This window comes from Gossypium raimondii, chromosome 13 (assembly GCF_025698545.1).
Source record: "Gossypium raimondii isolate GPD5lz chromosome 13, ASM2569854v1, whole genome shotgun sequence".
NCBI classification, from domain to species: domain Eukaryota; kingdom Viridiplantae; phylum Streptophyta; class Magnoliopsida; order Malvales; family Malvaceae; genus Gossypium; species Gossypium raimondii.
In genome coordinates this window covers 52,965,431-52,982,410 of record NC_068577.1, presented here as the reverse complement: position 1 = coordinate 52,982,410, position 16,980 = coordinate 52,965,431, and the positions used below count along the sequence as shown (strand labels likewise).

Sequence of the window (16,980 nt, the reverse complement as noted above, 5' to 3'; positions counted from 1 at the left end):
CACAGCGCAAGAATGATGAGGATAATATCCCTCCCGCAACGAAGGATAATATCCCTCCCGCAACAGAGGATAATATCCCTCCCGCTAACCCTCTACAAGATGATATTTGGGCTAGAGAGCTCAAGGAGCTGATGGCTGAGCTAAAAAGTGATATGACGGAGATTAAATAAACCCTCAGTGAGATCACCGAATCTCTGCGTCAAGCAGAGGAGTCCATTAGAAATCAAAGATCACAAGGATAAGGTGGTGCAACTTCTTTTGACCAGAAAAACATCAGAATTCTTCTCCTTCCTCTGTTATTCTTCTTCCTCAATATTTCTTATTTTAAGGTTTTGAGATCGCTTCACTTTCAAAAAAGAAAAACTAACCTAAGCTCGTTCCGAGCATAAAACTCTATTGAAATGAGATTAGATCGAACCAAATAAATAGAAAAACGAAATGCAAAGAAAAGAGAAACGAAAATAGAAAAAAAAAAGAGGAAGTGATTTATTATCAAGAAAAAGAAAAGGAAATTCTACAAAGTCAATCAAACGAATTGGATTAATTATTCAGGCTATTTTACCAAAATAATCCAAAAAAAATTTATATTTACAAAACTAACTCAGGTTTTAAAACATTCACCAAAAAAACCCGAAATGAATAGTAAAACGGGGTTGTGGCCTGTCAATCGCCGGCACCATCTGGTATTTTAGACCCATGATTGCCTGATAATTGTGTTAGACTTAAAAAACTAAATTTTTTGGTTCTGTCTTGTCAATGGCCGAAACCCATGTATTTTTTTTTAAATCGTATATTACTGATATACAGAAAACCGAAAAAAAGAAAAAAAAATTTTGGGTGCTAGCGTGTCAATGGCCGGCACCCCTTTATATGAAAAAAATAATTTTTTAAGGTGTTGGTCTATCAATGGTCAGCACCAGAATATGAAAAAGGAAAAAAAATGGTTTTTTGGTGGCCTGGCAATGGCCGGCACCCCCTTTCTACAATAATTTTTTTTGTATGAAGGAAGTGCCGGCAATTTCCAAGCCACCCCAAAAAATAAATTTTTTTTACCTTTTTCGTATACTGGTGCTGGCCATTGACACACGAAAAGTATTTTTTTTTTTGCACAAAGAGGATATCGGCCATTGCCAAGCCACCCTAAATTTTTTTTTTACTTTTTTCGTACACTGGTACCGGCTATTGACAGAATAAAAGTTAAAAAAAATTGTATAAAAAGGGTGCCGGCTATTGCCAGGCCACCCAAATTTTTTTTTACTTTTTTCGTATGCTGGTGCCGACCATTGATACACCAAAAGTAAAAATATATATTTTATTGTAGAAAGGGGATGCCGGCCATTGCCAAGCTACCCCCAAATTTTTTTTTTAATTTTTTCGTATTCTGGTGCTGGCCATTGACAGAATAACACCCGAAAAAAAATTTCGTATAAAGGAGGCGTCGGCCATTGACAGAATATACGATTTTTTTTAATTTTTTTGATTTTCTGTATACCAGTAATATACGATTTTAAAAAAATACACGGGTTCCGGCCATTAACAGGCTAGAACCAAAAAATTCATTTTTTTTAAGTTTGACACAATTATCAGGAAATCATGGGTCCAAAATATCAGGTGGTGCCGGCCATTAACAGGCCACAACCCCAATTTACTGTTAATTTCGGGTTATTTTGGTGAATGTTTTAAAACCTGATTTATTTTTGTAAATATAAAATTTTTTTGAATTAATTTGGTAAAATAGCCATAATGAATTTTTTGGTTCTAGCCTGTTAATGGCAGGAACCTTTGTATTTTATTTTTTTTAAATCGTATATTACTGGTATACAGAAAACAAGAAAAAAAGGAAAAAAAAAATTAGGTGCTAGCCTGTCAATGGACGGCACCCCTTTATACGGAAATTTTTTTTTGGATGTTGTTTTGTCAATTGCCAGCACCAGAATACGAAAAAAGTAAAAAAAAATTGGCGGCCTGGCAATGGTCGACACCCACTTCCTACAATAATTTTTTTTTTTACTTTTGGTGTGTAATTGGCCGACACCAGCATACGAAAAAAGTAAAAAAAATTCGAGTGGCCTGGCAATGGCCGACACCCTATTTATACAATTTTTTTTTTACTTTTGCTCTGTCAATGGGCGGCACTAGTATACGAAAAAAGTAAAAACAAAATTTGGGGTGGCCTGAAAATGGCAGGCACCCCCTTTATACAATAATTTTTTTTTTACTTTTGGTGTAACAATGACCGGCACCAATATACGAAAAAAGTAAAAAAAATTAAGGGTGGCCTGACAATGGCCGGCACCGACTTTATACACAATAAAAAGAAGAACGAAATAAAATTAAAATAGGTTAACTTCTTGGTGGGACTGGAGGAATCAGAGGAATCAAACTTTTTTTTTATTATGCGATTTCTAACCACACTCAAGAGATTCAACGGGAGCATTCACTCTCCCTCGATCGTCGAAAAAAGAATAAGCAACTGAAGACTTAAGCCCCTTTCTTTTTGTCTAGGTACACAGAAAAGCCTAAGACTGAAACTCCTATTGTCACAGCTCCCGACCCAGCCCATCTGTCCCCGGAAGGTGAGAAACTCGCTGAGCGAGAATAAAGCCTATCCATGCCAGAGAGAAGACTAAAATTTGTTCCACTAATTTTATTCAAGAAATCGAGCCTACAATCTCATACTCACAATTAGTCCACTAACAGAAAAATGAAAGAAGCTTTTCGTGCCTTGTATTTCACCTTTGTATTTCAGAGCAGAGAACCCCCCTAACTCTATATATACTCTTCATTTTCTCTTATGCTTTTTATTTCTCACGTTACATTTTTTTTCTTCCCTTATCATCTTCATTCTTTTCATTTTGCAATTCAAAATAATGAAAACAAAGGAGGATGAAAATGTAGCAACAACAATGTTGCTTTCCTTGGGGAGAAATAATGTTGTTTAAGAAACTGCCACAGCTCCGACTGTCCATGGAGAACTAGAAGCCTCAAAAACGCCCACGGTTTATACAGAAGCCACAGAAGCGCCGACGGACTATGCAAAAGCCACAGAAACGTCGACTGTCCATGGAGAAGTCGCAAAAGTGGCGACTGCCCATGCCAAAGCCGCAGAAGCGCCGACTGTCCATGCAGAAGCCACAAAAGAGCCGACAATTGAGGAAGTGTTGTGGCAAATTTTGAAGGAAGCCGGAGTAGGTGGTATGATCAGATGTCTTGTGATAAAAGAACTACTAGGAAAAAAGTTTTATGCGCAATGAGGTGATAAATTTGATTGACAAAAGCTTGGACGGGAAACTCGCTCCTGGTGGACATGGCAAGTTTAAGAGATCGAGAAAATTAAAGAAGGTTTATCGTATTTGGTTGGAGAGTTCAGTGAGTAGTGTGGCCGCTAAATCACAGCACAAGAATGATGAGGATAATATCCCTCCCGCAATGGAGGATAATATCCCTCCCGCTAACCCTCCGCAAGATGACATTTGGGCTACAGAGTTCAAGGAGCTGAGGGCCGAGCTAAAAAGTGATATGACGGAGATTAAATAAACTCTCGGTGAGATCACCGAATCTCTGCGTTAAGCAGAGGAGTCCATTAGAAATCAAAGATCACAAGGATAAGGTGGTGCAACTTCTTTTGACTAGAAAAATATCAGAATTCTTCTCCTTCCTCTGTTCTTCTTCTTCCTCAATATTTCTTATTTTAAGGTACCTCAGATATAAATAAGGAAATTATGAAAAAGGCACCTCAGATATAAATAAGGAAATTAAGCACATTTTCTACAAACCAAACACGTAAAGTAACTGAGCATAATTAAGGGTTTTTATCTTAAAACAGACTGAAACTATAGAAATATAACTCAATTGAATACCTTGACAAGCTTATTGCATAAACATGTAAAAACATGCATATATTATCGATATCTCTCTACACCCAATGAACTCTCTATATATTATCCGTATTGCAATCTTTAATTGAAGGACCAATCAGTTTACCCTTACAGGTTTCCTTCATGTTGCTGTTGCCATTATCATAATCGATCACAAGGGAGTGGTATGAGATCATGCTTCTGGAAATCTAAAGCCTTTATCTCAACCTAAAAGATAAAAAAGAAGAAAGCATTGAGTAGAAACAAGGTAAGAGCTGAGTTTTTTAAGTATACCAGCAGCACAAAGCCATGCATGACCGGAGTATCTAAGATAGTCTTTGTACTATAGGCAAAAGTACAATTTAACATTGCATTATAGAACCAAGTAATTTAATCCCTGTACAACTGGTATTGGCGCAAATGAATTTCTATTAAAGATTAAATTACTCAGTTTTATGCTACTTTTGACTATAGTATAAGGACTGCCTAAATACTTCAATCTGTAAATATCGATATGAATTGATTTAGAAAGGCATTCTTACCGGTACTAGAAACTGCTTTGATCCAAGTACTGCAGATCCCATAATTCTTCACACTACAAAATTTAAAAGTCATGTACATAAGATGGGTGAATTTAATTTTCACTGTTTATGAGGTAAAAGTACAATAGAGGCCCCCTGTATTAGGAGTCATATTGCATTTTACCCTCTAGTAAAAAATGGGCAAACTAGTCCCAATATGTTAGATCAAAGAGAAAACTGGTCCTTTCTAATAAAAATTTAATCCATTTCAACTCTTAAAAAACTGGAGTAGCTGATAAAATAACCACATGTACCTCATGCTGATGTACTAGTACTAGTTTTTAACAGTAAAAATAGATGGATTTTTTAACAGAAGAACCAGTTTGCTCTTTGACCTAATGTATAATGACTAATTTGCCCTTTTCTTTAGTAGAGGGGGTAAAATGCAATTGGACTCCTAGTACAAGAACCTCCATGGTACTTTTACCCTGTTTATGATAAAAAGTAAAAAACATCTTTTAGTAAAAAACACCAATTCTGATATAAATATGGGAATTACATACAATAAAGGGAGGTCTTTAAATTAATTAGAAGCATAAGACTTACAAATACATATTACATGGGTCAATTTCAGGAAACAGGTTAATATAAAATCGAAAGCCATCGGGGCTTATATCCCTGCATAGCAAACCTGCCAATACACAAGTAAATAATAAATATTTGCAACTTACACATATTTAAAGAGAAAGCAAAGCAGATTGTACCTTTGATCTCTGCAGTTAGAAGATGCTCCTTGGCCATGGCCGGAGCAATCCCTAATGTCATTGCAGCATCAGTTGGGCTTATACCAGTTAGAAGCGCTTCAGGCTTAGTCACAAGGCTTTTGATTCTAGCAAAAACCTACGGATGAACAGACAAGTTATGTTTCAGGTTAAAGTTAAAGTAGTGAACAAAATACGCTTCTACCTTTTTCCAGCAAAGTATATCAATCATGCATATATGTGTTTAACTTAAAATCTATTTGCAAATGACAGAATGGCCCAACATTAATATGATAGACCTCTCCCATCCCATCAACTGTGACTCCTACAGATTTCAACCTTACACCTTCAAGTTGAAAGTTTAAACTTCTAATAATTGGCGTGTCTTGTTGGAGACAAACACAGCAGTAATCTATCACCTTTCAGGCTATCATATTTTTACAATAAAGTGATTTAGCATTGTTCAAGTTCCATACAAGATTCTCCCCTTCAGAAAGATTCAAGGAAACTATTACGAAAAAGACAGGTAAGTTCTTTCTTTAGCAAACAGCTTTCAAAAGCATTGAATTCGTTTCAATTAGGGAAAAGAGGGCTAATAGAAAAAAGGAAAGGAAAATTCTTTAATATAAAACTGAAAAAGAATTTTATCAAAGACAGAAATTGAAATGGATTACCTCCTCATCACTATGGGACTTGTTTTGGATCACCATAACTCCGCTATCAAACTTCCTAAGCATCACTGGACTGTTAAACAATGCATAATATGATCAAAGAGTTCGAACGCCAAGTATGATTTCTTAATATCATTATGTAAACTTAAGAAAATGATAATAGTATCATACATACACATCAAATTTCTCCCACAAAGAACACGCTTGCAACATATCATCTGGAGAGATCAATTCTGAGAACAAAAAGAGATACAAAGAAGCCAGAAGCCAGTTATTTTCATAAAGCTTTCAAAATACTGAAAGTACATGAAACAATGGCATACTTCGGAAATTTAAGCGAATTAGAAAAAAGAAAAGAACGGGTTCTGAGTGGGATGAAATACATTCAGGGACAGAAACATTTAAATTATTTTACACAGAATAATAACTTCATTAATTTGAATGTCCTCTTTGCTTACAAAAAGCATAAAAAAATCATAATAAAGAAAAAGCAATGTTACAGGACTCAAAAGAACAGGCTTTAGCCAGTTCTAGAAAGGAATGTTTAGCATCAACCACAAGATAAGATTGTGAGGTCAAAGAAATCTTCACAATTGAGTTATGCGTGCAACATGGATTTAGAACAACAAAAGGAAGGCTTAATTAAGCAAAGTTGAAAATGCCCGCAGTTATTAAAAATATATTGATGGAGATATGCCACAATCTGGGACTGATGATGAAGAAGAAGAATATGTTAATGGAGATAATACATCTTCTCTTTACCGCAACTTCGAAAGAATTAAACATTGTTGGCCGCTGGAAATCCAAAGTTTCGGTCTGATTTATTTGGAAAAGATATAAAAAAAATTTAGCATCCGTGAAATATAAAGAGAACTTCAAACAACTCTAACTACTTTCAAGCCTCCATTAAATGTTGTAGCTTTAGATGTTAATTACATAAAGATCTACTACTACAATGTTTTTGAAAGTTTCCTTTTTCCTTTGAAAAAGAAAGGAGAACTAAGTTAGCCAAAACACTTATTTTGTAGGTCATAATATTTTCAACAACAAAAATTAGATTAAGAAATTTCAAGTTCACAACGTAACTAAACAAACCTAAATACAATGACCACAAGAGATGAAGTTAGCATTAAACCAAACCTGTGCCACGAGCACGATTGAAGAGACAATAGGCATCTATAAGGTTGATCATTCCACCTGCTCTCTCCAGTGGAATTCTCACAAAATCTGCCAGCTGAGGTGCCAAGAAATAAAATCAAAACTAGCTCTAAAAAGAAAGTCAAGTAAAAGCCAAAAGCAAATGTACTATACATAGCAAGTCATTTACCAACTCAATAATAAAATTTTGGATGACTAATTTTATATTTTCATTGAAGAATCCCTGGGATATGCAAGCATAAAGCAAAATAAAAAGTAAAATATCTTCTGGGAGTATTTTGTCATCAAAGTCTTGAATCACAGAACTGTAATCAACTAATCCCGAACTACAAAACCGTCTTACTCTAAGGATTTCTTTAGAGCCAAATAAACCATAAAAGAATTCCTGAATTCTATGAACATTGATTGTATTAACAGAATGATAAACTAAACTCTATTGAGAAAAATTATTAAGCGAATAAATTAAAACTAACAAGGGGGAAAAGAGGAGAGACGAGAACCTGACGGGACAATTGTTGATGGTACAGGGCACCTGCAGACTCTTTAGTGACTGGGGATATTATGCCAACACTCAACAACCAATCTTGCATCTCTTCCTTTGAACCCATATCGTCATCATTTGTTCCAATTGTTTGAGAACTTGTTCCGGACAAAAGCTTTTGTCTCATTTTTTCTGCTAGCATCACCATCTCTTTAGCTTTACTCTGAAAACCCGAAAGCATTTTAAAACTTGAATGATTGGAATGTAAGAAAACAAGCAAAAGAGAGAGACTACTAACATCATATTCATTAACTACAGCTCGGAACCTATCTTTGCGATAAAACGATAGAACTAAACTAAGCCTAATCAAATCATTTTATACATGGCATTGACACAAAAGTTTAATTTTCTTATATCCTAAATCATGATATGGTCCACTAGCATTCACCAATGTCAATCATAGCAGGGACTAAACCAAGTAGCTGCTATATTCTTCAATGCAATTTGTTAACTACAAGGAAATTAAAAGTATTTATAATACAAAATTTACATAAAAACTAAATCCAAATCGTCAGAATGGAACAAATTATCTGCATTACCATGAGAGCATTTAAGTCCTGAAAAGCATCCTGCAAACTCTTATCAGTACTCTCCCACATTTCTTGCTCCTTCCTTAAAATACCCGCCACCCCAACCATCCTCACCGACCCATCACTCGAGTACAACCCTCCACCGGTTCCTGTGGCTGCCCCTGAACCCGAAGCCGACGCTGAGCCGGAATCTGAAGTCTCAGTAGTCTCCCAAGCTCTCGCCCGCCAACTGTCCCAAAACTTCACCAAAAACCCATCACAGTCCCCCTTCCCTCTAATCACTGCCGTTACTACGACTGATCTCGAGCCCGAACCTGAACTGGAACCAGACTCGGATCCTGGATCGAAGACCCGACCATCGGACGAGACGAGGACTTGGAAGCGGATCCTAGGGGAGTGGAAGACTGACTTTAGAGATTTTTTAGAAGAGAAGATGTGGGAAATGGCAGCAAGAGGGATGGCTGAGGCGGAAGTAGGGGTGGAGGCGGACGAAGAAGGTAGCCAGATGAGGCGGTGGGTGGTGAGGATGAGGAGACCCGATTTTAAGAGGGAGAAGTGACGGTGGTCTTCAGGTTCGAGGTCGACGGCGGAGAGAAGGTGGCATTCGACTTCGTTGCGTAGGAGGACAGGGCGGCCGCTGCTTGTCACCTCCGCCTTGGAGAAAAAGTTGGACATCCCAGCGGCGTTGATCGATTAATTTTGGATACTTTTTTCTACTGATCGAAAATGACTTTTTTTCTCCAAATTCTGTAACATACTTAAATAACTCCCCTAAAACAAAAATAGTACATATGATCATGAACGGGCTCAGAAAAACCTTTAAGCCCATATTTTAAGTTCGGCCTGATATATCGGCTTGAAAATTTGTCCAATCCCGAGTTCGGCTCAGCCCATTAATTTAAAAGTTATAAAAAACAAAGCAAAAACAAAAAAAATGAGATTAAAAACATAAGTTAATTTAAAATTCTTTTATAATTTTTGAACTAAATAACTTGTTTCTGCAATAAAACAAAACAAAAACAAAAAAGATAAGATTAAATGAAGAAACTAAAATTGTGATCTTAGCCTGCAAATTACATGCTCTATAAAACATAAATCAATTCTCATCCAATAATAATTGAATAACACAATTTTAATCCTATGACCCTAACAGAAACTCTACCATGCAAAGGACTATGACCACGAAGAGATGTCGTTGCAATTGACACCATCACTGCCATTTTCAACCAAAACTATAACTTTTACAAATTCCTCTATTAAAACCCGGTCCTTCTAAATTATTTGCAGAAAAGTCCACACAAATCCAATCAAATGAACACCAAAGGAAAATTAAAGAACCGAAAAGAAAATTCAACTTTCCTCGAATTTGCACCACAATTCACACATCAACATCCAAAAAAAACACCCAAAGATTGAAGTAAAAAAAAGATGCAAAAACCAAGTTCTCAAATGATTCTCTTTGACCATAAAAGGGTAAAGAATAAAACAATTTGTCTCACAATAAATAAATAAATAAATAATCCAACTTTATCATCAAGCAAACTTCATCAAGCAAACTGCCTCCAAACATACCCTTCAGTAGAGGTGCTCATGGGCCGGGCCGGGCAGGACCCTTTAAAAAATTTTAGTCCGGGCCTGGCCCGGCCTGAAATATGGGTCTAAAAATTTGTTCAAGCCTGGCTCGGGAAAAATTATAAGCCCGGGCCCAGCCCGGCCTATTTTTTTAATAAATACCAAATATTTATTTTAAAAATTAAAAAAAGTATTTTAAAAATATTTTAAAATTAAATAATAATAAAAAAATATTTTAAAAATATTTTAAAATTTAAAAAATTTAAAAAATAAATATATTTATTATATCGGGCCGGGCCGGGGCCGGGGCCGGCCCGGGCCAAAAAAGTGGTGCCCGAGGCCCGACCCATTTTCTAAACGGACCTCATTTTTTGCCCAAGCCCATATTTCGGGCCTATATTTTTACCCAAACCCCGACGGCCCGCCCGGCCCATGAGCACCTCTACCTTCAAGTCAAACTAAGCATAACCCAAAAAACTCAAATTCACAAAGTAAAACAGGAAGAACAATTATAGAAAGCAATAAACGCAAAAAAAAAAAAAAACCCAGAAATTAAAAAGTTGAATAAAAATACATAAATGGAAAAAATATGCAATTATTATAATTAAAACAAATCAAAGGAGAAAGGAATAATGAAGAAGAACCTGGAAACCAAAGAAATGAAGACCCAAAATGTGATAAACTTAGCTTCTTCAATTAAAAATCTGTGAATCCGCCATTTTAATTGTTTCTTGAACTAAATGTCTAATGAGAATTGGTGGAAGTGAAGGTTGATTTTGGAGTTGGGAAAAAAAGGGAGGAGGGCATGGCCTTAGGAATTTTGATCGGTGGAAGAGGGGAATTGAAACAAAAGATAAATGCAGTGTATTTTAAAAATAAAAATTTATATTTATTATATTCGGGCCAGACGGGGCCGGGCCTGAGCTAAAAAAGTTTTGCCCGAGTCTTGGCCCATTTTCAAAACAAGCCTCGTTTTTTGCCTAAACTCATATTTCGAGCCTATATTTTTATCCGAACCCTCCTATATTTAGGGCGGGCCGTCGGGCTAACCGAGCCGCCCAACCCATGATCACCTCTATACATAACTCAACTCCAGGTAAATTTATTTTGTAATTTTGAAATTTAATTAATAATGTGAAAAATAAATTTAAATGTATTCTATTAAAAAGTTTTTTTAAATTATTTTTAATTTTTAAATAATTTTTTTACATATATAAATATAATTCTAATAATGTGCATTTTAAAAATTTTAAAATATTATACGAATAAAGTATAATTTTTAAAAAGTTTAAAGCCTTAACCTTATTTTAAGATAATTTTATTTATTTATTATGTTTTAAAAAGTTAATAATTTTAAAATATTTTTAATTATGTTATTAAATTTAACCTAGTTATTTTAGGGCTCTCGTTTTAATCTTATAATTCTTTAAATTGATTTAAAATTCATTTTAATTTTTGAAACAAATTATACAGTTTTAATAAATTTTAAAATCTAACTTGTGGTGCATTTGATATTAGACCTTTAATTAAATATTGTATTTTTATTTGCAATAGTTTTTATAAATTTTATAATTTTAAACCTTTAATTAAAATTCATTCTAATTTTTATTTTAAATAGTTTTTATAAATTTTATTTTAATTTTGATTTTAACGATTATAAGTTTTTTTAACTAACTAAAACAATTGCAATTTTTTAAGGTTTAATCCCATTTTAACCCTTATATCATAAGAAATTTTTCACTTTGGCCTTTTTTTACTATTTTATTCGATCATTCCAGTGACTAAGTTAGCCCCTAATCGTTTCCGTTCAAAAAAAACTCAATGTAGCTATTTAAACCAATTAAATCCATACGCGTGAACAATTAATCCAAGTCAGCCAAGGTGAAATTTTAGGTACTGCACCAACGTTGTCGATGTTGCCGTTCACCACTGACGTTGTATGGCCAAGCTCACAACATCATCTTTCTCCCTTTTCTTATTCTTTATCAACTTATCTCAAATCCCGAGTAAAACCTTAGCCACCTCACTTTGTTCTTACTCCCACCATCATATTTGGGTGTCGAAGCTCCAATCAAAGGCCACACGGGCTCCCTTTTTTTCCTCATTCAATTTGTCAACTTTGTTTTCCAGGAAAACGTTGAAGGTTCATTGAAAGCCTGACACTAAAATCTCTAATTCGTTGTTGTTCGTTGCTCTGGCACCGTTAATGCCACATTTCGGTCACCATAATCTTCATCACCATCATTTTTCTTGTGCTCTACTTTAAGAATCTTGGACCAGTCCAAGATGTTAACTATAAGTGAAGTTAGAGCAATTTTCGATTTTAATCAAAAAATTAAAAAAAGTCGACCCATTCAATTATTTCAATTTCGGTTTAGTCAAGTGAGGTAAATTGATTAGTTTTGACCTTAGTATAATTGGGTAATTCAGTCAGTTTATCAATTTTTGAATCTTAGAACCGATACGATGAAAATTTTTATATTAATATTAAATTTTTTAAAATATATTTATATTTATTCACCAACATATATATATATATATATATATTTGTATTTTATAATATATCATAAATATATAACCATATAAGCCCAACCCAATAACTCAATATTAGTTAATTGAAAAATGACAGAAACTGAACTAAAGTTGATTTGGTTTAGTCGATTTTCTCAATTAAATCGGTCAGATCAATTTTCTCATTTAAAATTGATTAAATCGATTTAAAAAACAACTGGATTAACTGGTTAAACCGATTGTTGTCCCCTAAACGGAGTAGCCATTTTTTGGGGTCTTAGGAACTTCTATCTCTCTCGAAAGTTTCTCAAAAATCTATGTTATTTTCAAATTAGTGATGAACAATACATTGCTAGATGCTCAATATTTTCAAATCTGGATATTTATTACCATCTCTAGAAATGTTTTGACGACATTGTGGGATTGGTTCGAGGAACGTCGACGGGGTGAGCGGCGAAAAGCCGTTCTTGCAACGCCTAAGTTTTCACTCTGGTCGAAAAAAGTAAAAATTGTTAGAGTTAATTGCACCAAACAATGATTCTCATTCTTAATTGTTCCTTAAACTTCAAATCATTTTAATCACATCCCTAAACTATCGAGACCATATCAATTAGGCCATTTCATTACTAAAATCGTTAATTTAAATGTCAAATGATAGATCAGATCTTATGTGACATGATTTAAAGTGAATATTGTAAAACAAATATTTTAAAAATATGTTTTTGAGCAAAACTTTTACAAAACTATTTTCATTTTTACTTTTAAAACTATGCAATAACATTCTATTTCTTTAATTTTTTTCATTTTAAATTTACCTATAGAGATTTGACTAGTTCTTTAATGATTAAATTAACGATTTTAATAGTAAAAGGACCTGATTGATATAGTATTAATAGTATGAGGATGTAATTAGAATATTTTAAAGTTTGAGACCAATTTAAAATGAAGGACATAGTTTGGGAATGTCCAATACTATTAACTCATTTTTTATGGAAAAGAAGAGAAACGAATAAAGAAAAAAAAGAGGAAGTGCTTTATTTTCAAGAAAAAGAAAAGGAAATTCCACAAAATCAAACGAATTGGATTTCCCCTAACTTGAGTAACATAATGAAAATAGAGGAGGTAAAGTGGAAAAAAAAAAGTAAAATGGTCGAAGTGAGAAAAATTCAATAGTATAGGACCAAAAATAGTATTAAGCCCAAAAAACAAAAATATTGTCATAAACCTGTTTAAGGGTTTTTCTCTGTCACCGTGACTCTCACAAAGTCTCTCAGCTGTACAAGGAGAAAACAATGCCTTGCACGACCACCGTCGACTGCCCTGGCTGTCCTCCACGTCGAGCCTTGACTTTTGATGCGCTTGGACTCATCAAAGGTTTCTCTTTTATTGATATAATCTTTATCCAACTTCAATAAATTAATTCGAAAGATTGAACACTAATTCTGTCATTAATTGAATAGTAATCGAAGCTCGAGAGAAAGGAGGAGTTGCCAAAGTGGTGGAGAGATGGGGAGATCCTGATGCTTCCAAATGTGTGCTTGCCGCTTCCATGAATGACCGCAAAATCGACCTCGTGAGTTTCTATTTTTTTTAAAGAACCATAGGTATTGAGAAGATTTTTTTCTTTATGCTGAAATTTTGTTTTTTTCCCCTCTTTTGCCGTTATTAGCTGTTGCAAGAAAAAATGGTGTGGTGAGTAGCCTTTTTCTTCTTCCCTTGTTTGTTGAACACTGGCTTTAGTAGGATTTCTGTTGAATATTTCTTTGTTCAATATCTATGTACTGCAGATTGAGATATTTAATCCCCTTAATGGTGAACTTTCCCGTACGGTTTCCGATGTTAGTAATGCTGGTGTTAGGCCAGACGATGATGCTGCATTTGTTCAGAAGACAGAGAGTGGAGTTAACCCCGAGGTATAATCATATTGTTATTTTTTTGGACATGGGCATGGGGATATAACCCTTAAAGGATCATTCGAATATATGGAAAAACTTAGAAAAATTGATTATATTCATGCTGGATGCATATGAGTCTTGGTAACATAGAAAATTAATAGAATTCCTCTGCTTTCTTATTTATGTAATTTAGCATGGATAATAGATGGTTCTTGGTGGTTACAATTCCTTTACTGACATAACCATGTTGATCTCTATAAATTGATTATTGTCAGGTCATGCACTTTGCTCACATGTCAAACAAAAGGAAATGCAAGCATAAAAACTGTTGATCTCGCTGATACTCAAGGCTCAAGCTGATTCTGGTGCCCCAAAAACATGGAATGTATGTGGCTCTGGTAATATCTTGTTTTCCGAAGTGGATGGGAGTGAAAGCTATGCCTTATTCGGAGGGTGAGCGTGTTTGTGTTGTATGACTCTTTAAATAACCTTTGTACTCAGTTTTATCTGCATTTGCTGATAGGATATTTTCATGCTCAACTGGAATGTTATTAGTTCGGTAAATAAGATTTGAGCCTTTTCTCATTCAGGAAGGGTATTGAAGTTAACATGTGGGATCTTGAAAACTGTACTAAGATTTGGACTGCAAAGCCTGTGAGCATTTTCAACCTCTCTGATTTATTAAAATAAATTATTTTTTAGTATCTTCTCTATTTTCATTTATTAAAGAAAAGAGTTGGGTTGGGTAATTTCCGGAAGTTTTTGATTTGTCCTTTAGACTATTAGATGAAAACGTATTGCTGTACTTAGTATTGTTGTAGATATTATTATTATTTTGAATGCCATTCTCATATATGTCATATATGCAGAAGTTAAACACGTTGCAGCCTATTTGGCAGTGCATGAAGCACAAAGCATAGGTGAAATTGAAACCGAAGATGAAACTGAAAAACGGGCTATGAAAAGGAAGAAGTCATCATCTAAAGAAAATAAAGAGGGCAAAAAGAAAAAGAAGTCATCTAAAGAAAAGGAGGGAATAAAGAAGTTGAAATCCAAGAAAAGAAGCAAAAATCAAGAACATGAAATTGCTGCAGCTGATGATGCATAGATAAAATTATTTACTTACACTGAAATGCCGAGGTTTCAGGACTCAAATATATACACCATGATACTGTTATGAGCTTAAAAGTTGGCAAAAAGTTCGATCTTAAGTGAAACGGAGAGTTTTTGAATTATCAATACGCGGCGTTTTGATTGCAACAGAAAATTGTCCACATCATCATGTTTACAGTTTCTTTAAATTTGCATGTATTGCATGGAAGCGTTATTCAAGGAAAATATCAATAAACAAAATTTCTCTGTTCTCTCTCATTCTCTTATTTTCTTCTCCGATTTCTTCCCTCTCTGTTCTCTGTTCTTAGTTCAAATTTTGGTCTCGCAACAAAGGTATCAGAGCTCCTAACGATCCCACTGATGGCCGGCGACGGAGTTTCGACAAGGTTACAGAAGGAGGTGGGCAATATGCAACAAGAGATTTTCAAAATTCAAGAGGAAATCGTTCGGGTGGAAACAAAGTTGGAACAGCGACTGCAGGATTTTAAAACCGAGTTCCAGGCAGATTTTCAAGTTTTGATGAGCCAATACTTTGGACCTCCACCAGCAGGAACGTCGGTGCATGCTTCCGGAGACAAGGGCAAAGGCGTTTTGGGAGCTCCTCCAGGTTTCGGTCCTAAGACCACGGATCTTCCTCAGGTGCAGGCTGAAACCGTAGTTCCGAATGGGGGTAATGAACAAATGAAAGATTCTTCTTATGTGGCTGGGGTTTTTAATACTCAAAGCTGATTGGAGTGTCCCAAGTTTGATGGTGCCGATTTTCGAGGATGGTGGGCTAAGTTGGAGCAGTATTTCGAAGTAGAAGGGATACCCGATGTTAGCAAAGTCCGATTGGTCATGTTGAACTTGGAGGGCAGAGCGTTAGAGTGGCACCATTTTTACTCTCAACGTAATGGTGGGTTGCAAATGCTATCATGGCCGGCGTATATTAAGAGTCTCCAGGATCGTTTTTGGGGTGTAACGTTTGGAGATCCAATGAGAGAATTAGTTAACCTCAAGCAACAAGGTACGGTGGAGCAGTTCCAAGACCTTTTTGTAGGCTTGCTTGATCAATTACATTTACCCGAATCGTATGCTCTCAGTATTTTTTTGGGAAACTTGAAAACTGACATAGGCAATTACTTGGATTTATTTGCAGCATCGACTTTGATGGAAGCCTTCCAATTAGCTAAAAATATAGAAATACTGATGTCCCATTCGGGTAAGGGACCTACAACAACTGCGGTAGCTCATTCACTTAGAACTTTTAGCAATACCTCTGCTGTATCGAGGCAATCTTCTTTTCCTACTAGATCAGTAGTTGGTAGTCAGGCTACCACCAGGGTCTCAACCAACAATCAGGGGTCTAAAAATATTTCTCTAGCACTGATGGCCGAAAGGAAGCAGAAGGGTCTTTGTTTTTAGTGTGGGGCTAAGTATCATGCATGTCATAAATGCATGAGATCTCAACTGTATCAAGTCTTATTGGAACCTCACTCGGATGGGGAGGTTGAGGAGTTTCAGGAGTGTTCTGACAAGTTGGAGGAAAATGGAAACGATGAGGAGGGTCTTACATCCCCTACTATTTCACTGAATGCTCTTACGGGGATGCAAGGGCATAATACCATGCGAATGGCTGCCAAATTGGGGACTCACTGGGCTATCATTTTAGTTGATTCGGGTAGTACCCATAACTTTGTTGATGCAAAATTGGTACACAAATTATCACTACCAGTGGTGCACCAGGAGTGTTTGAGGGTTTCAGTAGCAAATGGGAGTTGTTTGTTTACTAGGGGTCTGTGAAAGGAGGTTGCTTGGAAGGTACAGAACCATAAGTTTAAGACTGATTTCATGGTGTTAGCTTTGAAAGG

At 35.4% G+C, this 16,980-nt stretch overlaps 2 protein-coding genes across 4 annotated transcripts; one reads left to right on the top strand and one right to left on the bottom strand.

Moving 5' to 3' along the window:
* Positions 1-3,720: 3,720 nt before the first annotated feature.
* Positions 3,721-8,817, bottom strand: LOC105782407 (vacuolar protein sorting-associated protein 36). Its single transcript, XM_012607130.2, has 9 exons — positions 8,049-8,817; positions 7,469-7,672; positions 6,951-7,044; positions 5,986-6,043; positions 5,814-5,883; positions 5,143-5,278; positions 4,985-5,069; positions 4,400-4,452; positions 3,721-4,085 (listed from the first exon to the last, which is right to left on the bottom strand). The coding sequence occupies exons 1-9, from the start codon at positions 8,712-8,714 to the stop codon at positions 4,081-4,083; spliced, it is 1,371 nt and encodes a 456-aa protein (XP_012462584.1). The 5' UTR covers positions 8,715-8,817; the 3' UTR covers positions 3,721-4,080.
* A 4,545-nt stretch (positions 8,818-13,362) lies between these two features.
* LOC105782409 (uncharacterized) lies at positions 13,363-15,398 on the top strand. Of its 3 annotated transcripts, XM_052626837.1 has the most exons (6): positions 13,363-13,496; positions 13,583-13,695; positions 13,910-14,035; positions 14,293-14,470; positions 14,608-14,671; positions 14,887-15,398. In XM_052626837.1, the coding sequence occupies exons 1-4, from the start codon at positions 13,415-13,417 to the stop codon at positions 14,347-14,349; spliced, it is 378 nt and encodes a 125-aa protein (XP_052482797.1). In that variant the 5' UTR covers positions 13,363-13,414; the 3' UTR covers positions 14,350-14,470; positions 14,608-14,671; positions 14,887-15,398. The 3 variants fall into 3 exon arrangements, with proteins under 3 accessions (XP_052482797.1, XP_052482796.1, XP_052482798.1); XM_052626836.1 differs by having other exon boundaries at positions 14,293-14,671; XM_052626838.1 differs by lacking the exon at positions 14,608-14,671 and having other exon boundaries at positions 14,887-15,397.
* The last annotated feature ends 1,582 nt before the right edge of the window (positions 15,399-16,980 follow it).

Excerpts from the sequence above, each read along its gene's own strand:
- LOC105782409 (XM_052626837.1), top strand. The coding sequence starts at position 13,415 with ATGCCTTGCACGACCACCGTCGACTGCCCTGGCTGTCCTCCACGTCGA. Across the intron at positions 13,497-13,582 it reads TGCGCTTGGACTCATCAAAG|TAATCGAAGCTCGAGAGAAA; the intron begins GTTTCTCTTTTA and ends TTAATTGAATAG. Across the intron at positions 13,696-13,909 it reads ATGACCGCAAAATCGACCTC|ATTGAGATATTTAATCCCCT; the intron begins GTGAGTTTCTAT and ends TATGTACTGCAG.
- LOC105782407 (XM_012607130.2), bottom strand. The coding sequence starts at position 8,714 with ATGTCCAACTTTTTCTCCAAGGCGGAGGTGACAAGCAGCGGCCGCCCT. Across the intron at positions 5,884-5,985 it reads TTGTGGGAGAAATTTGATGT|TCCAGTGATGCTTAGGAAGT; the intron begins GTATGTATGATA and ends ATTGTTTAACAG. Across the intron at positions 5,070-5,142 it reads TCTAACTGCAGAGATCAAAG|GTTTGCTATGCAGGGATATA; the intron begins GTACAATCTGCT and ends GTGTATTGGCAG.